We start from the raw sequence: 19959 nt of genomic DNA on the forward strand, positions 1-19959 counted from the left end.
CAGCACTGTGATGCTCGTCAGGGCTGGGGCTCTGCTCGGCCCCGAGAGCTGGTGTGTGCCTGCTCCTCCTGCCCAGGCAGGGGGGCTCCTGCTTCCCATCTCGGTCTGCTCCGGCCCTGTGTCCCTGGGGTGGGGGTGCCTGCACGAGGAGAGCCCGGTGCCCTCCGTAGCACTAAGGCGTTTCGCCAGGCATCCTGGCCAGGTGGGGGCTGATGGCCTGAGCGGGCCTGGCCCTGCAGCGTGGTGCCAGGGGGGCATGGGAGCAGCGTGCTCCAGGGGAGCGGTGGCCCTGTGCCCACATGGGAGGGACATGGGCACACATGGAGCCACGCTCGGCTCTGGCACACTGGCTGTGACAGATTTATCTTCGGAGAGGTTCGGGCACTTTGCAGTTCCTTCGGGTCCCAGCTTGGACTGGATAGGTGGAAAACAGCTAAGCAAAAATGTTAATGAAAAATAACACAAAATTCCAAACAAAACGGAACAGAGCAGAGAATACTGATATTTTCAATCAAAATTAAGTGCTTTGACATGCCAGAACACCACTCTTCATTTCAAAATGACATTCCAGGCTGAGAAATTTCAAGTCAGACCAAACATTTGTAGCTGCAGTCTCACAATGATGGAGGTTGATAACTGTCAAAATAGCAATTTCTGCAAAGCTGTGTTTTTCTAAGGGGAATTTGTGCATGAGTGAGAGCATCGAGTGCCTGTGGCAGCGCAGGGCTGAGGAGCGGAGCCAGCTCCGATGGCCGCGGGGCTGAGTCCCTACTGCTGGGGCTCCCGGTGCCTCCACGTCCCCATGCTGCTCGCAGTGCCCGCGTGCTCCCCAGGCCAGTGCTGTGCCTGCCACAGTGGCTTCCCCACAAAGTGCGGTGTGGATGGTGTGGGCTGCATTATTGATAACTCCCTGTTTTATTTATGTTCCATGGCTATAGAACACAGCTCAGCCTTCTGAGCTATATATAGTTCACACTGGAAGCGCATCCCGGTCCTGCGCAGGGTGGAGGCAAGCAGCGTGCTTGCTTTTTGGCTCGGCTGGGAGATCCGTGGAGGCCCCACATGCCCGTGGGATGGGAGCATGCGGAGGTGCAGGACGGCACCGTGTCCCCATGGCTGTGACGGTGCTGCCCAGCCTTGCCACTGGAGCAGCTCCAAGGGCTGTTTGCTTTTTCATTGAGGAGATGGTGCAGGCTTGAAGCTGGTGTCAATATTTACAAGATGGGCTGTGACAACTCAGGAGGGACTATCACAGTGCAGAGCACTGTGTGGAAATGCACGCTCTGAGGAAACCTCTTGCAGATCAGATTCAGCTGACAGCCCTGCCAGAGGTTGCCTAAACACAGCTTTACGCGAGGCAGTCGGCGCAGACTTGTCACGACCGCTCAGGCCCACCTCAAGGATGGGATTCTTGCCCTCAAAGCCGGCTGTGGGCTCGTTCGGCCGACGCAGCAGGTCAGGCCAGGCCTGTTACCGGTCCCGCAGCCCCTCCGGCCCCCACTTGCCTCTTCCTGGCCACCACCGGCTCATCAGCAGCCACGTCTCTGGTAGCACCGTGCTGCTGCTTGTTAGCATTCAGTGCCTCTCCTGTGCTGCTTGGGGCGAGCTGCAAGCTGGGAATACAGAGCCGTGAGATAAGGGGGAGCAGGCCCGGTGGGATGGGGCGCAGCAGCAGAGGGAAGCACCTGGCAGGGGGGTTCGGTCAGGGCATCCCTCCCGGCCCGGCCGTGCAGCCCCTTGGGCACAGCCAGACCCTGTCTGTGCTGCGGGTGGCTCCCAGCCCCTTCTCTGCCCTTGCTCCAGGTGCAGGTCCCCTTTTGCTTCCCTCGGCCCTGGGGTGGCCACAGCCTCGATTGCAGTGGGGATGCAGCGTAGGACCCTTGGGAAGCTCAGGCTCTGGCAGCACCCCAGGGCCCCTGGAACTGGGCTGTGGGGCAGAAGGGCTCGTTGTCACCCAAAGGGACAGGGACGGAGCCGGGAACGTGACCAGGTCTCCTGTGCAGCTGTGCCCTCCACGGTCTGTACATCAGTGTGCTTGCTGGCTATCCCGCAGTGCTAATATGGGGAATTTTCTTGCCTTAAATTCTTTTCTAGCCCCAAATGTGTCTTTACCAAGATCATTCTTCTTCTGGGAGAACATCAACATTTTTTGTGACACTTTCTGATTTTTTTTCCCAGCTAGGAAAAACAAAATGGAAAAATATCATTTTAAATCAGCATTTTGGAATGAAATATTTTTCATTTTGAAATGTCAGTTTAAAAGAGACCAATTCATTTTGAAATGCTTCATACAAGAAATGCCCTTTACCACCTCAAATCACTTTGTTTTGATTAAAAATGTCAGTGTTTTCTGTTCTGGCACTTCATTATATGAGTATGTTTCACCATCCCAGCCTGGGCTGGAACAGACACCAATTTAGAAGATAGCTAGAAATTAAATATTTCTTCTTCCAGCGGCCCTGGCTGGTCCCGACGCCCAGCAGGCTGCTGCACTGCGAGCGGCGGGACAGGGGCTGGGGCATGGACATGATCCCGATCCTGCAGGGCAGGTTCCCACCCGCATGGTGCCTGCATCGCTCCCGAACCTCAGCGTTGTTACCGCTCATCTGTGCGGCCTCTCATCAATGAATTTTGCAGTCAGAGCTGTTCTCTGGTGCTGCTTCCTGCACAGCCCCAGAGCTGTTTCCACCTTAAGGGCCACAGCTGATAAATACTACGAAGAGCATATTTCAAGCAGTTAAAGTGAAACACCGAGTCTCTGGGGGGTTGGATTTTTCCTGAAGGGCTCCGGATGGCGTAAAGCATGGATCCTTCCCAGCGGCACTGCGTGGTGAATTAGGGACTGCTGGCTCTGCCACGTGGGTGTTGGCCGTGCACTGAGGTGCGAGTGCTGTGGTTTTCCCTTGACTGCAGAGCACTCAGGGCAGGGAGGTATCCGCCTGTCAGCCAGAAGCAGGGTGTTGCTGGTCTGGACACAGCTTGGGGTCCATGGAGCTGCTGTTGGGGTCCCTGCTGGAGCCCGGGTCTCTGCTCCCCACCTTCCTCATCCAGCTCATCTTCTGTGCCCCCCAGCACCATGGGCCAAGGCCAGTGGGCTCTTTTGCCATCTCCCAACTGTTTCCAGTGGCTGGTCACAGGGAGGGTTTGGGAGGCAGCTCCCGCACCCTGTGTGGTGCTTTGGGAGAGGGGCAGCCCTGCCAGGAGCCAGCATCTCGTCCCCTTGGCACGGCCGGTCATGCTGTGCTGCTCCGTGAGCATCCCTGGCAGAGCTGCGCTGCTCCATCAGCGAGATAAGCAGGTGGGTACAAAGTGCCAGCCGTTGTTACGGGGGAGCAGGTGTGCTCGGAGATAACAGTGCAGCTTTGTCCCTGTGCGCTTTTACAAATTTTGAGTGCACTGCAGGGAAGAGCGGCCCCAGAAGCTGGTGTTGTGCGGGACGCTGTGGTGGGGCTCCTGGCCCCACGCCGTGCCTGCCTGGGCTGCTCCACTCCACAGCTCCCGTGTGGTGCTCGCCCCCAGAGCTGGAGGGTGGCTGGTGAGGGCGTGAGGTCCAGCGGTCTGTCCGGCGGTCTGTCTGGCGGCAAGTGCCTAGCCCATGGGAGCCAAAACTTGGGTGTCCCTGTAAGGGACCTCCCTGCTGGGAGGAGAAATGGTTCAGGGATGATTTATGCTGCCTCTTCCCACATGCACTCAGTGTGTATTTGGTATTTGTGATCAGCATTAATAACGTAATGAGCCGGACTTTGCTCTCTCAGCAGTAAAAATATGGAACAACTCCTCTGAAGCAGGTGGAGTCACGCTGGTGTAAAACGGGGTGAGCAGCAGCATGGGCTGAGCGACTGGGGATGTCCTGCTGTGGGTGGGGGGCTTGTGGGCACCTGCCCTGCCACCCCCTGTGCCTTGTGCCCTCCCCGGTGCCCGGCTGCAGCCCCGCGGGGACCGGCACCGCCCAGCCGGCAGCACACCCACACGATGCTTCTCTCTCCCCTTTCAGATGCGCTGATGTCTGCCCACTGCAAAGACCCCTTCTACCTGTGGCTGGCAGATGCACGGGTGTTAGTGTGAAGTCCCAATAAGAGGTAAATATCACTTGTCTTTGCTACTGCCAACGTGGTTCTTGCTGTCCCACGGCCGGGGCCGCTGCTGATAAAGCATGAGGGAGTCGGGTGCATCTCCACTGCTCGCGGCCGTGACCCCGCCACCCGGCCCCTCCGTAGCCCCTCATCCTCTGTACGCCTCTCTCTCTTCTTGTTTTTGGTAGAATGAGTGAAAGAGACATACAAAGCTTGAGAAAATGGGTTTTAGTGCTCACTCTCTGCCTTACCATGCTATGGGGAAGACTGACACTGGCCTCCACCCACCACAGAAGCCATTCAGGTAGGGGAAGCGACGTCCATCCACACACAACACACTCCTGCGCTGCTGTCCCAGGGCCTGGTGGGTGCCATGTGGGGCCTGTGGGGGCGAGGTGGCCCCACACAGCCTGTACCAGGGTGGGAGGGCAAGGTCCCTGGTCCTGGTGCCTCCTTGCGGCTGAGCATACGGAGATCCCAGGGTCTGCGCGTGCAGGGAGCTCCCAGCTCCCGGCACCCCGGGGCTGTACACCTGTGAGCTGGAGCTGTGCCCTGTAAGTGTCTAACGTAGGTTATTTAAAAGCTGCTGTTTGGTGAGCCTAGCTGTGCTGTAGAGCTGGGAAGCAAAGCTCTTTGTGTCCGTATTTCCAGGTTATTACCTTAATAGATGGCATTCAAGGGTTAATTTGAAAATAGTTGTGCTATTGCCTGACCCCACACCTAACCCTGTCCTATTTCTGTCATTTTTCCCTGACAGTTAAAGCACTTCTAATCCTATAATCCCCATCCTCATTGCTTAAAACCAAAACATATCTTCCAGAGTGACTCCATCAACCAGCTAGTCAGCAGTTACCTGCTTTGCCCTCGTCCTAACCACAGGTGCAGGAAAAGATAAAATTCCTCAGTCATCTCTGGAATTACTTCTTGGCCCCAGCTCAGGACATCCCAGGTACTGGCAGGTGACCTGCAGGACCCAGGTGGGATCCTGCCTGCCCTGAAGTGAAGCTGTTACCAAAAACGCTGGGGCATCACCCCATAGGGTATTTGCATCAGAGTGACTCCAGAGCTGAGGGGTGCGCTGTGGCGGGCAGGTCTGTGGGGTGTGCAAGTGTCTGCTCCATGGGATGATGCCGGACAGGTTCCCAGGCGCGCTGCTCCAGGTGGCTCCCACTGCCCGTCCCAGTTGGCACAGGCTCTACAGGTGCTGTGCTCCCTTCCAAGAGAGCATGAGCCTGGGCACAAGCACTCAGCCCTGAGCTGGTCCCAACGCCCAGCCCTGTTTCCCCGCAGCCAGGAGTGGTTTGCAGGGATGGGTGCTTCCTGGGGGAAGAGTCAGGCCTGGAATTAATAAAGCTGCGACTCACCGAGGTTTAAAAGTGCAAATGCCCAAGTGTATTTGTGGGGTGTGAATTATGTATAAATCTCTCTCCGTATGTGAGGAGACAACGCTTATGTATTCATGTGTTCGCAGGTAGAGGGCTGGGGATTTTTCACTCGCAAAGACTTACCCACAGCGGACCAAATCTTGTTATTCTTATTCAAGCAAATTCTAACCCGCAGCAAAGAGGGCATAATAGGAGCAAATACTTAAAAGTTTGACCTCACTCTGTGTCTATGTATTAGCAAGGTTTCTGTCTGTACATCCTGCATTTCTGGTTACTGAAGGAATTTTGCGTGCTTGCACTGACTGCTTCTTGCTTTCCTGGGCTGAGTTTCTGTCTGTTTGAAGCAGAAATTTTTAGTCTGGTTGTTGTGGTTCATGGGATTCATTTCCCTCTTGTCTGTCCTGTGATTTTTCTTCATTTAGGACAGTTTTTTAGAAAAGGTTATGTTGGGAATGCACTTTTATGAGGCTGCATTCTTAGTTGCAATGACGTTTTTCTCCTGGAAAGCCCCTGTTGCGTTTCTGCACATGGAGTTGGAGTGGCGGTGTGAGATGGGATGGCTGCACCCCTGCACCCTGCAAACCCCCGAGTCAGAGGTGCTGATGAATTGCATGCACGGAAGGACAGACACATCCAGTGCTTTTGGACCTGTATTGTGTTTAGTCACAGGTGTGGCACCTGAAAGTGAAAAATTGCAGAAGATATGCAATTGTGAAAATACAGCCACATCTCGGAGCCTTCGAGCTCATGAATTTCTTGAAAGGAAAGAACGTGTGCAGATCTTCTTTGTTAGCCTTTCAGGAAAACAATGCATTTTAAGCATCTGGCTTTGGAAATAAGGTCTGATCACTTATGTTCACCTCACATGTGGAGAATGCTAATGTGTGCTAATGTGTCAGAGCAGAGCAGTGTGTCCCGGTGTATGTGGTTGCATTTAAATAGCCACGTGAACCATGTGCAGAGACTAAGTCATTTGGAAATGGAAAAGGAGACTCCCTGGTGAAGAATGATTCACCAGCAATTTAATCCCACATAAAACTTGGTGAGCTTTATGTGACGAGCAAGCCTTGCTTGTCTACATACAGCTCCCACAAAGGTGGCCCCAGCACTTTCAGATAAGCCCCTTAATGCTGATAATCAAAGTGCCATTTTGCCTTCCTTCGCATTCATCACTCGACACAGGGCAGAAGTAAGGACCTGGTCAGCTGGGACTAGCTTTCAGGAAATGAGGTTCTCTGAGTGAAAGGAGAGCACTGATTTCTGATAACTTTAGAGATTAACTGCTGTGTCACTGCTTTGAGCGAGGACAGCAGCTAAGTGGCTTTTATTTGTGAGGTGCTTCTGCAAGCTTCCCTCTTGCGTAGGGAGACGTTGGTTTCCCCCTCATGCACAGCCTTTAAATCAAGCTGGGGTGTTTTCCTGAGCCATCTTCTCTAGAAGCTGCAGCTGGTGCCCCTGCTGTGTAGGGAGATGCTGCGTGATGGTGGCCGTGTCCTCCAGCTGCAACGTGCCTGTGTGAGTTTATTTCTCGTGTGTGAGCACAGTTCCAGCTGTTCTCCATGCAGCCCGTGCATCTGTTTTTCTGTTTGCAGATTTGGATAAGCAGTTCATGGGTATGTGCACTTGCACGTGCCGCAGAGGGGAGTGGAGTATGATCTGAAGTTTTGATATGATGAGGTAGTAAAAAAAAATCTCAGCTGACGTGCAGTGATAATGAGCAATAAAAACAGGCCTGCTTCTCTCCAAAAGCCTTTTAAATAATGCATGTATCTAAGGCAGTAGTGATTTTTAAGACTTTAATTATTTAGGGAATATTAGTGGTGGGGTTGTTGCCATGCAGGGCCGTCTGCGGGCACTCGGCCCCAGTGCCCTCGGTGCCCATCCGTGTACCGAGGGCACTGGGACCCCACTGCCCTCCCGGCCCCTGCCCAGTGCCCCCGTGCCTCGCAGCCCTCCCAAGGCGTGCAGTGGTTTAATGGCATTGCTCTGCCCTTCTGGACGCTGAGGGTTTGGGCTCTGCCCAGCACTTACACTGCACTTGACTTCATTTTGCAACTTCCCACCAGCAAGCAGATATTTTACACCGAACATGTGGAGCAGTGCCCGCAAGTTCCCTGAGACAAAGTGTGTCATTCCAGGTTGTGCCATAAAAAACACGTTCTGCTGCTCACTTAAAGGTCATCCAGAGTAGGACAGCATTTTTATTTTATTTTTACATGCAGGATTCAAAAGCCTTGTGCTTTTACAATGCCTTTATGGTTCTGTGAGATAAGAGGTTCTTAAAGGGCTCCAGGGGGGGAGCAGCAGTTAAATGGGAGGGAGAAGCGTGCCAGCATTTCTGGAGCTTGTCCCAGGCTCTCTGGGGTCTCCTGCACTTGGTGTTAAACACACCATCGGGCCTGCATTTTTCAGCCCTATCTGCTCCAAAGTTCCTTGCCATGACAAGAGAAGCCCTGCAGGGAGCCCTGGGGCAGCGGTCGCTCTCCCCATGCCTGTGCTCAAACTTTCAGCAATTCCTTCCCATGCCAGGAGCCGCTCTGTGGCTGGGCATTCCCTGGCACTGCCCGCCTGTCCTGCCAGGGTGCTCCTGGTGCCGGGCTCTGCCCGCATGTTGCAGTCCTCGCAAACCTTGGCCTGCTCGGTGAGGGGTCCCCAGCACTGGTGCTCAGCACCTGCGGCCTTGGCGCAGCCCTTGTGGAGCTCAGGGAGCTGAGACATGTCACAGTGCTGGGGGGCTCTGGTCCCACTCCCCTGGGACATTCCCCAGCTGCCCTGGGAGCAATCTCACCTGAGAGCATCTCCTGTCTGCCTGGGGTTTTGCCTTCCCCAGCCCGCATGCCAGGGCCAGAGGCAGGGGTGTTACAGGGGTGTTACAGTGAGGGGGGCAATGGAGACGGCTGTGTCCGTCTGTCCGAGGGGAGCTCGGTGTCTGCAGGCTCCCGGCCGGCCCCTGCCATGCAGGGTGGGCTGCGGGTCCTATGCTGCATCCAGCCAGCTGTGGTGCTGCTGAGGAGAGGCTGGCTTCCCTTTATCTCCCTGCTGCACCTTTTTGAGGAAATTAAAAGGGTTTTGGCTTGTTAGTGAACTCCTATTGAATGGCTGTAATGAGCGATTTCTCAGTTCTGCCCAGCTCTCCCTCTGCTGAGCCTTTTTAAATTAGCTGAAAACAAGAGGCTGGGAGCGGTGCAGGAGGGGCAGAGGGGTCGGGGACAAGCTGTGGTAATGAAGCTCTGCAGGGATGGAGGCTTCAAAAAAAGTCAAACCTCCAAACACATGTGAGCACCCAAGCTGGAGGGTAAGAAATGCTGGGTTTGGGCCAGGGGACGTGGGTCGTGATGCGCGGGGCAGTGAGCAACTCTGCAAAGGGCTGCCCAGGGCGCAGAGGGAGTGTGGGCTCACAGGCAGCCAAACCCAGGCACCTCTGCATATTCCTCAGTGCCTGGAAAATCCCATTAACTATAAAAACAAAGCAAAGCATGGTCACGTTTATTCTGTAATGAGTTACTTTCCTTTTCACTTTCAGCAAAGTCTATCATTTCTGCATACAGAGAGTGGAAATCGTCATTAAAACTGAATTATGATGGCATTTAAAAGGGAGGATAAAATGTATGGCCAGAGATGCTATTACAGAATACTTCCAGGATAGGTAATTGTGTAATTATTATGGGCAGAAATGAAAGTGATGGTTCATTAAAAGAAAATGACCATGAAATAACAATAAATAAAGGCAAATAATTGCACAATCTGCCTTGTCCGTGTGCCGGTGGGCGCAGGGTGTGTGGGCACGCAGGTCCCAGCCGGAGGCTCTGTGGCACAGCCAGGACCAGCTGGCACCCACGGGGGGCTGTGCTTGGGTCATGTTTGCAGTGGGAGGCGAGATCTGCAAGCAGAGGGGCTTCCCCACAGCCCCCCGTCATGTCAGGGCTCTCTGGGGCTCCTGCCCATGCCCTGGGAGGCGGCAGGGGATGAGCTTCTGTCCCAGAGCCGAGGGCAGACAGCAGGCAGCCAGGACAGACGATGTGACCCGTGCTTACAGGCACGCGCTTGGGGACGGCACGCTGCAGGAACGCGGCGTCCTTCTCCCCCTTGCTGCCTGGCAGCTGCCTGCTGCAAAAATAACAGCCTGCTCTGTGGCACGGGGGTGTCTGGGTGTGTAGTTCTGAGCCCGTTCCTCCGGTATTCATTAAAGAGGGCCTGCGGGGATCACTCGTGCTCAGGTCATGGGAATAAAGCCTATCCAGCCCTGTTTGGCTAATTTGTATTGTGCTTGTGTGGGCCATTACCCAGCGAAATTCATTGATTTGCGATGCTAACTAGCTTCTAAACCCAGATCCCAGAGGTGATAAGCCAGCACGTTAGTTTTCTTTCTTCCTTAATATTTTAATGGCACTGGGAGGGGGGAGCAGCAGAACAGCCTGGATTTCTGATGAACAGCGTGACATTTCTGTGTTGCTGCAGGCTGGAAGCACAGACCTGGCTCTCCCTCCTCCATCCCAAGGGTGGTGCATGACAGTGAGGCAGGGCGTCATGTTCAGCTGCAGCTTTAGGGGTCTGGGGGTGGTGTTCCTCTGCTGGAACCCAAGGCGACACGATGCGCCATCCCCTCTTGTAGCAAAGCCTGCAGCTCGTTATCAGCCCCAGTTAACTAATGTCCTCATTTGTTTCAATACGGCTCTTGGCTGGGCCATGGCAAAGGGCTGTTAATTTTGTTTGGTGGAATGGGAGTGGGAGCTGTGGGACTGGGAGCTCAGACGCAAGGGTCTGGAGCAGAACCAGCGCTTCCCCTTACAGGTGGGCTGGGGAGCTGCGGCACCAACCCGCGCCTGTGGCAGCCCCGGGGAGTCCCCCGGGGGCCAGGGCAGCCCTGCCCGTGGCCAAACTCTGCTGTCCCTCGGTCGTGTCAGGTGCTGGGGGGCTGGAGCCGTATCCCCGTGTGATGTGGCTGTTTCCCCTCCTGCAGTGCACATCGAGCCCGGCACCTGCGAGGTCATCGCGGCTCACAGGTGCTGCAATAAGAACAAGATTGAAGAGCGCTCCCAGACAGTGAAGTGCTCCTGCTTCCCGGGGCAAGTGGCAGGGACAACACGGGCAGCTCCCTCCTGCGTGGACGGTGAGTACTGTGGCCGGCAGCCCTGGCAGTGCCTTCCCCAGTGGCAGGGGCTTCTGCCTGCTTGAACCTGCCCCGGGGCCTGGCCAGGCTCCTCCTGGCAGGCAGCAACTCCGTTGCAGTGAAGCAGAGGGCACAGGGAGGTGTTTTGGGGGGACACTCCCCTGGCCCATCTGCAGTCACAGCCTGCTCAAGCTCCCTGGTGCGGTGCAGCACCAGGACTGGGTGCCACGGCATCGGTCCCTACACGCCTGCAGCTGGAGGCACAGACGTGCCTCTAGCCACACACACCAGGGAAAAGCACACAGCAAACTCAGGCCATTTCTGTTTTATCAAATGGCGTCATGTGCTGTCACTGTAAAGCCACTGGGAGCAGCTGGAAGCCTTTGCCAATGCTGTATTGATTCACTCAACTGCCTGTGTCCTGCGAGTGCAGTTGTGCACAGCACTGAGAAAGGCCTGGATTAATTGTGAGGGAAGGCTTTCATTGTCCCATATAGTTTTCACATGCTGCCTTTCCTAAAGATAGGGAAGCCCCCTCTGCTTACCCTCACTAGGCATATATGACAAGAGTCTCACAAAGCTGAGCAGTGATAGGCAGTCACTTTGCATCAGTGGTGGAGCCCGGAGCAAGTCAGGGAACGAGGCTGCTTCCCCTGCTCGTCTGGGAATGAGGACAGGGCTGATGTTTTGCCTTTTACTGGGGACAGCGATCGGCAGTGCAATGCTTCAAAGGCAGCTAGGAGCAGCTGGGTGAAATGCAACCCTGGGGCCAGCAGCCCCCATTAGGAGGGGCAGAGCCATGCAGAGCCAACCCCGTGGCACAGATCCCGGCTCTGCAGAGCCAGGACCCTGGGGCATTTCGAGCAGGGGGACGCGGCTCCTGCATGGCCTGACCCACATGGGGGCCTGGACATGCTGGCTGTGCTGTGTGGGGACATGTGTCCCCCATGGCACCCCCAAACCATCCCCCATGACGTGAGCCCAAACCAGGCTATGCTGACGGCCCGTCTCGTGCCAGCCTCCATTGTGCTGCAGAAGTGGTGGTGCCAGATGGAGCCCTGCCTTGACGGGGAGGAGTGCAAGGTCCTGCCCGACTTCTCAGGCTGGAGCTGCAGCAGCGGCAACAAAGTGAAGACGACCAAGGTACGTCCATGCTGCAGGGGAAGCCCCTCAGCCCTGTCCTAAAATGCCTGGGGAAGCATCCCTGGAGCTGGCGGGGGGAAGTGGGCCGCACTTCTTCTGGGTGCCTGCCGCTCATCGAGGGCACACCAAGCCCCACAGAGGGACAGGGTGAGCTCAGCCATAGCAGTAACCCTGTGTCAGTCTTTTTGCTTTGCCTATCCAAAACCCTACGGGTGCGTGGCTCAGCCCCAGAGGCCGTGCTGGGGCTCCTGGCCCCAAGCCCCGGGCTGCCAGCCCCTGGGGCAGCAGGCTGCTCCGCACAGCCCCGCATCTGCCTGCGTGCCCCGTCTGAGGCAGTCAGCTGTGACAGAGAGCTACATGATTATTATTTTCATGGCCTGCTGAATGCTCCAAAGAACAAGGTATAATTAAAATTTTATCAAACTCATTAGTAATTACATACATGTCATGGTTAATCAGTTGCATAATTTTGTAATCATTGTTCATATAGTCGAGTGTAATTATTCCTTATGCTTTAGCTTTTCTCACCCCACATCCCCTGCCGTAAAATTATCGTATTAAAAAAGTGATGTGGGAGTTTTTTTCATTATTGCTATTATTTTGGAGCACAAAAAGCACTTTCCTGTTCAAGTGTTTTTGTGGATGTCTGTGAAGGTTGCTCTGGCCTGGGCACCCTTGACCAGTAATTGCAGCGTGACTTTTAGCTCTTTGTCTTTTCCCCTTCTTTGTATTATTTATTTTTCTCAGCTGCTAACCGCCCTGAAGCCTCCCTGTACAGACAGACCCCAAAGTAGGAGCAAGGGGTTCACAAATAATTCATATGCTGAACTTTGGAACAACCACCCTGTCAAATGCAAAGAGCAAATCACATTTGCACCCGCTGAGGCTGCTCACGTAATTCTTGCTTCAAGCATCAGCCAGTGCATTAGGTCAACTGCCCACTGCCAACAAATTGACCATTTCCATTAGCAAAGATGACACTGAAAAAACAGTTCTTCATAAAAACTTTTGAAAATGAAAAGAGAGGGGCAAGTGTCCCCCGTGGGTAATCTGCTGCTGGGGGAGGTGGGACGTGGCCTCTGGAGACCCCCTCACAGACCTTGGTGTCACAGAGGTGCCATGAGGCAGCCAGGGGCTGGCAGCAGCCCAATGTGTCCCCTCTGCCCACAGGTCACCCGATAGCACCCCCGCAGGGGTCTCTGCTGCATGGCCTGTGCCATGCCACTGCTGTCCTGAAGCCAGGTGCGGCGTGCTGTGGTGCTTCCGTCCTGCATCCCGCGCCACCATCAGACCATGCCAGGTATGGATTCGGAGCAACTGCTGCCACCCAGCTTCCCGTCAGGCTGCAAGAATGGGGCCCGAAGGCAGCTGCAAGACTCCTGCTGCTCCACAGCCCCCTTCTTCCCCGTCGATGTGCTCACCGACCAAGGAATGGGCTCATTCTCCCATCCTCCTAAATAAAATGCTCCGATCATATAAGAGCTGTTGATGGTTACAGAGACAAACAACAGTCCCCCAAACCGGGCTTTAATCTCAGCTAAAATAGTGAAAATCATTGCTGCAGGAGTCGCCGTTTCCCCATCTCCAGGATCCCGAATCAGGGTCACCACCAGGAGTTCAGAAGCCAGTGGTGGCGCAGAGTCGTCCCGGCGCGGCGCTGGGAGCGCAGAGCTGGCCCTGCAGTGGCTGCAGCCCCGGTGTGGCGGCGTGGCTGGCGCCATCTGACACCTCCGGCACCGGAGATGGTAAAAATGTTTCCGTGGAGCATGCTGCTGGTTTTTCCTTCCTCTGTAATTGCATTAATCAAGCTGCAAGTTTAATATCTGTTCCCCCAGTGCACATCCCAGGCACCAAATTACTGCTCATGTCCGCAATCAATCCCAGAACGAAGGGAGGGGGAACCCCTCTCCCATCTGCGGGGCCTGTCGTGCCGGCCGCAGCACGCAGAGCTGTCTGGAGACCAGCCCGAGCCAGGCATCATTGCGTTGATCCAGCACAACGACACGTGCACCCTGCCCTGGCCGCGAGCTCGAGGCCTCCAGGACATGCCGCGTCCCTGGCCCTGCACCGGGGGGGCACTGGGCTCGCCACGGGGGCGTTTCTGTAACGGGGCATTCGATACCTGCTGCAGATGTGATGTAAATACCAGACTGTGGAAATATTAAATTCATTTTAATCTCCGCAAAAGATCTTTTCATTCCAAGGCAGAGGGGGCTGTGGGAGCACTTTTCTCACTGCCAACAAGAAAGGCCTGGGGGGGTCAGGGAGCTCTGTCCTCACCTTACCGTTCTCCCTGGTGCTGGCTCCAAGCCCAGCCAGTCCTGCCTGGGGTCTGCATGGCACCGCTTCGAGCCATGGCCCCTTCTGCTCAGCACGGGTGGCATCGTTGGGGGCATCCTGATCCTTGTGGGGATGCGGGGCCCTTCTCTTGTCCCCTGGCTGCCCCGTACCCATCCTGCAGCAGGGTCCATGCAGAGCCATTGTGCCTTCCCCTTGGGATCTGCCTGTTAGAGCTCCCCTTTCACGAGGAACTGCTCACAGTTTTCTTTTATTATTATTGTTTACTGGTTCTGCCATTCTGTAAGCAGAGTGCTGGTCCAGTGACGCATGTGGAGCCGCATTCGGTGTGAGGCAAGGTGACCATTGTGGTGCTGCTGAGCTCCCTGCCCTCTGCTCGCCCCTTGCTTCCTGTGTGTTCTCGTTTTGCTCTGACGAATGCTGGTTTTCCAGCTGGGGGGTCTGGGGTGGCTGCCTGGCCCCGTGGGACTCCCTGCATTACGCCAGGGTCAGCAGAGGTGAGTGCTTGCGTTTTGTGTGGTGGACGGACGGGGTCCTTTGAGGCTGAGAAACACAGCGTTGTTAGCGGCTCAGACACTTAGAAGTTACTTTTATTGTCATCAGCTCAGAGACATTTAGGCACCAGTTTCCCTACGCATCAAATTGCTTTGCTGGGCTTTTCAGTCCTTTGTGTTTTTAAAGTACGCAGGTTTTTAGGCTTTCTTTCAATTCCTTCAGTGAGAGGCTAAGAAGGAAGAATGTGTTTTGAATGAGAGTAGAATTTTAATTCTGTGGAGGCCAATTTATAAGTCAAGGGTAAGGGAAAGATCCCTCAGGTCTGTTGTTTATTTTTCTATTGTCCAGCAGAGGTTTCCTTACAGGATAAATTCATGTCGCATTTGCCCCATTGCCTTGGATTTGCAAGGGGGACCACAAAAGACGACAGCTGCAGGGAGCAGTACCTTTGCAGGTCCCCTGCTGGTTCAGGGCTGGTCACAGCTCGCACTGTGCCGCTTGGGGCTGGGGGCTCACCCCCAACCCCCATGTGCGCTGTGGGGCGCAGAGCGGGGCTGCGGCTGGTCCCCGAGGCACCGCATCCTCCTGGAGCCACCTGGCTCCTGCAGCCCCGGCCAGTCTCACTACTCATGCAATTGCCTAATTCTCTGGCTCAGTAAAATCTTTTGGCTGTGACTTACACTCTCTAATTACACGTTGCATTAAGGAGGCATACTCTTTCATTTAGCCGACCCGCAGCAGAACAGTTTGGGCTGTGCGCAGCGGGCTGCTTTCCGTCCCCATTTTGCTGGTGTTGCCGCAGGGATGAGTTCTCCTGGGCCTCTCCGTTTCAGCACGCCGGGATCTGACCAGAGCCGACCTCTCCGCTCCCACTCTAGTCTACAGGTGGCCGTGTTGGTGTCACAGCCACGACACACTGCCAGCACCACAAGAATGCTTGTTCTGTTACAAGCCCAGCACAATTCCTCTGTTACCCAGCAAAGGGCTCGCGTGTTTTGTCAACAGCTTCTGTTGTTGTTTGTGGCGTTGGCTGGAGTGGGCTGAGGGGCAGCAGGGCGCTGCTGGCGTGCAGGCGAGCACTGCGGGAGCAGGACATGGCAGCTCCTCGAGGAGGGATGCGCAGCAGAGCCTCCATCCCTGCGGAAACGGGGCTGAGGGGACGCAGGAACAACGGCGTCAGCTTTGTGTGTCCCCAGCCACAGAGCCACACCTGGGACATCTCGTCTGCTAAAAACAGCAAGTGGAGGGTGGAAAAAAAAAGCAAATTCAGAATAACCAGCAAGAGGTTCCTCAGCACAGGGGGTGTGTGAAAAAGCAGCTCTACAGGCCCTGTCCCTGCCTGGTGTCCTGGGCAGCTGACACCATGGGGGGGACGGGGAGCAGCTGGTTTGTGTCCCTCTATGCTTTCAGGCTCAATCCAGCTGGCTGGAAAATGGCATTTCATCACTGTCCTCAGCTTCTGTGGGTGCAGAGGGGTTTCTTTTGTCTGCTCCTCGCTCTGCTCTTTGCAGCTGCTAATGGAGCTGGAAGTTTTAATTGATTCTCCTCCTCAGGTCAGGCACTGACTTCACTGTCTGCACAAGCATGGAGCGTGCCCTCGGGTCTGCTCCCAATGTTTCCCTGGCATTATTATTCTTTGCTGCAGTTACTGCTGCCAAGGCTTTTAGGACCAGTCTGTGTGCGAGTGAATTCTGGTCAGGGACATTTAAGCAGAGAGATGCTAGAAGGCCTGGAAGGCAGCAGCGGGCCGAGGCTCATTGAGGACGCGGAGCTCATTAGACCCTGTGCAAAGCCCCACTGAGCGCGGGTCCTGCAGCCCTGCTGGTGCTGGTGTGCATTATGGCTGCAGTGTGCACAAGCTGCAAAGGGTGTGTGAATTGTGCTGCCCTCCAAGCAGATCTCCATTGAATTGGCTCAATTTTGGAGGTAGATCTTCAACCACAAATGAGCTGCACCTGGAAATGCCCACATGCCTGTCTCCAGCCAGACCTCCAGCTGTTCCCTATTAGTTCAAATGATCACTGGGCTCTAGGGCTGGCAAGTGCTGGTTTAATACCTGCTTCCCTCCGATACTGAATGCTGCCCATGTGAGGGAAAGAAAAATGTCTGTTCTGGCCAGCAGAGGCTAATGAGCTCATAGTGATCCTAAAACGATGAGCATTACGGTCTCTAGGACTCCCTTTGCTGAGCACATCCCACACCCCATCCGCGCTGCCCCGGGGTGGTGTCCCTGACCCCCACCCTGGGTCAGGCTGGATTTGTACAGTCCTCACCTGGAGGCCGCTCCCTGTCCAAAGCCCCATCTGACAAATGCGCTGTGAAAGGCTGTTATTTACAATAACTAACACAACTTCCCTCCATCGACTGCTGGGAGCGTTCCTGCTTGGCTAAGCATAATTGTAGTGGGCCCGTAACGATAAGGATCCACTCTGCAGAAGCACCGAGCTTGACACCTACATTGATATAGAAACATTTTATTGTCCACGTAATAGCCACCCATAGCACTTACTTTTCACTTACTGCAATACATGGTTTAGGGAATAAATAGCCCCTGCTGAGTGCTGACCTTGCCTGTTGTGTACCACTGTCAAAGCAAAGTATACAAATACTGAAAATTGCCGGCTCCCCTCCTGACAAGTGAACGCTTCCCAGAGGTAGCTGCAGCAGCTGTTCCATTTCCCTGCTCCCAGGGAGGGTCCCAGGAGCAGCGGCACAGCCAAGCCCCTGCTGAGCGTGGCCTTACCACGCAGCGCATGAGCCACTGGGGGAGTTTGTGCTGCTGAGGTCTGTAAGTTGCCGGAGGGGCCGTTAGTGTCTGCAACCCATCTCAGTTAAGGTGCTTTCAATATAATCTCCCTGGGTATTATAATTATGCCCCATTCAATTAGTCTTCAGGGAAAAAAAAAAGCCCTTTGTATTAAGGTTTGACGGAGAATTATTAGAGGGTGAATTAAAAGACTAGGATTCCGTTTTACTTCACAATAATAAAGGCATAATGTATAAAATACCAAAAATTACAAGCTGATTAAATTTAGAGCTGTGCTAGGTGGTGAAATGAAAGGTAAAATGAGACCCTTAGAGCAGCTATGACATGTAGTACGAGGGGGTGTATTATCTGAGAAATAAGATGGAAACATAATTAACCATCCAGCATTACGCTGAGAGATGGAAAATTGAAATGGGAGAAAAAATTAGGTGAAATTGCAGAGCAGGCTCATTTATTTCTGCTTTATAAATCAGTGCTACCTGTCAGAAGCAGCGCGGGGCTGCTCAGAGCAGGAGCTGTCCGAGGGATGCTGCGGCGGGGAGCTTGTGGCAGGGAGCTCGCCCCACCCGGCGTGGCGCAGCCGGAGAGCTGCTGCCTCCATGGCACGACTGCCCGGGTGCCTCTCCCTCCTGCAGCCCCCGGTGAGTGACAGCTGAGGCTGCTCTGTGCCGGGCCGGGGCCTGTCCCCTTCCCAAAATTGGTTTGCTTTCCCCGAAGTTTTGGTGCTGCCGCTGTTGCCACCCTTGTTACTCCTGCCAGCATCGCTCCCTCCGTCACCTCACCAAAGACTTGCCTTTGGTGGTGTCTTGCAACGATGAGTTCAACAGACCAATTTAGGGCTGGAGGAACATTTTTTACCACCTTTAAATTTTTTCCTTTCAGACTTAATTGGATCTCTTTTCCTTGTAGCAGGAAGAGAGAAGTAACCTCTGCCACCTCCATCCCACTGCTGCCATTCAGTTTGCTCCTGCCAGGCCATTTGGTTTATTGCTGCTTTTACAATGGATTCAAACAAGGACAAGAAAAAGTTTTGTCTTTTACAGAAGCCACAAGATTTTTGCTAGAATCACCGCAGCTACAGAAAAGAGTCACCATGCAGCTCCAGTGCCACGTTTAGGAATGTAGGAAACCAGCTGGCATATCAGACCCAGAGCAGCCTTGTCCTGCTTCCAGGGGAAGGTACATGCAGCGGCGTTGGCAGTGGTGCGTGTTTGCACATGTACCTGAGGTTTAATATTTGGAGGTTTGCTAGCATCTCTTGCTAAGAAACTGGGTATGTTTTTCCCTCTGTCATGCCCAGGAGCAGCCCTGTCTGAGTGAGGCCATGCCCATGCCCCCACCCAGGGTGAGAGGCAGAGGCAGCCCCGGCTCCGCTCCCGGTGCGGCCCCGCTGTGGGCACCCTCCTGTCGCTGAGCACATGCTGCGACTTAGTAAAAGTGCAACTGCCCAGTGTTTGCTCTGGTTAATAAACCGTGATGGTGTTGTTTGAAGTATTAGATGGCTCTGCCAAAAATGCAGCCTCATGTTTTATTAAAATGTGCATTTGTGGGGATGTTCTTAAGGGAGTAAATAAAATATTAATTGTTGATGTTAAGGTGTAATAAACGTGGAGCCAGAGTGCAGCCCACGCTGCCGGAACAGACCCTCTCCAGCTCTGGGTTGCCCAGCACATTTGGAAGTGCTGGCAGCTCTGCCACCCCCCAGGACTGGGGAGGGCTGCACGGGCACCAGCTCGCTCTGGGCAGACTATTTACTGATGGGATCAGGGATTAAAGTATATTCTCATTTCTATAAAGTGATTTCTAACCTTGTTTTCCTGCTGGGAAGGCTGCAGTGGCTGGAGCAGAAATGGCACCGTTGGCTTGTGCAAAGCAGCAAGGGAGATTGCAATTTAATTTGAGCATTTCCCAGCTTGTTGTTAATCTCCCGATTTACTGCTGGTATTTGATTTCTGTAGCATTACTTCATGATAAAGGGATTAGCCAGGACCGTAGGTCTGGTCTTTGATGCTCATCTGCAGGGGATTACTGAGAAATTTTGTAGTTAGTTAATGGGTCAAATAAGTAAAAAATGAAAATATGTGTATAATTTTGTTGACATTTGCAGGAACACATTAAATCCATGATCTAGCACTTGCTCTCCTGGCCCATTTGGCATCCCCTGCCCCCATCTCATGGGGTCCTTTACCTCCAGGTCAGAGCCCCAGAGCTGCTCTGTTGAAAGCACCCCCTGCGCTGCTTGGCTGCTGCTCTGGCACGCTCCTGCCTGCGGGGCCAAAGCCACTGAAAGATGATCCTGGGAGAAGTGGTCTTTGCCAAGCGTGGAGGAGAATCTCCCTTCTCTGGCAGAAGGGGTTTTCCAGTTTTAATCCAGGCCAGCAGCAAGAGGCCACTGCCAGCCCCGTCCTGCCTGGCTGCAATGCCACAGCCCACGCAGCTTCGCTCTCCTCTTCCTCTCAGAGTGCGGGCAGGAGGCCACTGGGTCTGCAAGCCCAGCGCCTGCAGAGCGGGGCCAGAGCCTGCTGTGCACATCAGTGGGAGCTGAGGCTAATGCAGGATTGGTAAGGCTGGCCTGCATGCGAATGTCAGACATCCCTCCTGACTGCTGCTGACAGAAAACATGGACAAATTCGCACACCTCCACTGCCCCTGATGTGCTTTTCTCCCTCCTCCACATCCCCAGACTGG

General features: G+C 54.3%; 1 protein-coding gene across 2 annotated transcripts; it reads left to right on the forward strand.

Annotated features, from left to right (window-relative positions):
• Window positions 1-1091: 1091 nt before the first annotated feature.
• TAFA3 (TAFA chemokine like family member 3) lies at window positions 1092-18594 on the forward strand. Of its 2 annotated transcripts, XR_004756223.1 has the most exons (8): window positions 1092-1104; window positions 2545-2549; window positions 3995-4079; window positions 4262-4377; window positions 10419-10568; window positions 11587-11711; window positions 12882-13011; window positions 18181-18594. XR_004756223.1 is itself a non-coding variant. In XM_035347330.1 (7 exons), the coding sequence occupies exons 4-7, from the start codon at window positions 4263-4265 to the stop codon at window positions 12891-12893; spliced, it is 402 nt and encodes a 133-aa protein (XP_035203221.1). In that variant the 5' UTR covers window positions 1092-1104; window positions 2545-2549; window positions 3995-4079; window position 4262; the 3' UTR covers window positions 12894-13257. The 2 variants fall into 2 exon arrangements, 1 of the variants encoding a protein (XP_035203221.1); XM_035347330.1 differs by lacking the exon at window positions 18181-18594 and having other exon boundaries at window positions 12882-13257.
• The last annotated feature ends 1365 nt before the right edge of the window (window positions 18595-19959 follow it).

The sequence above is a fragment of the Oxyura jamaicensis genome, chromosome 26 (genome assembly GCF_011077185.1).
Source record: "Oxyura jamaicensis isolate SHBP4307 breed ruddy duck chromosome 26, BPBGC_Ojam_1.0, whole genome shotgun sequence".
Classification (NCBI taxonomy): Eukaryota; Metazoa; Chordata; class Aves; order Anseriformes; family Anatidae; genus Oxyura; species Oxyura jamaicensis.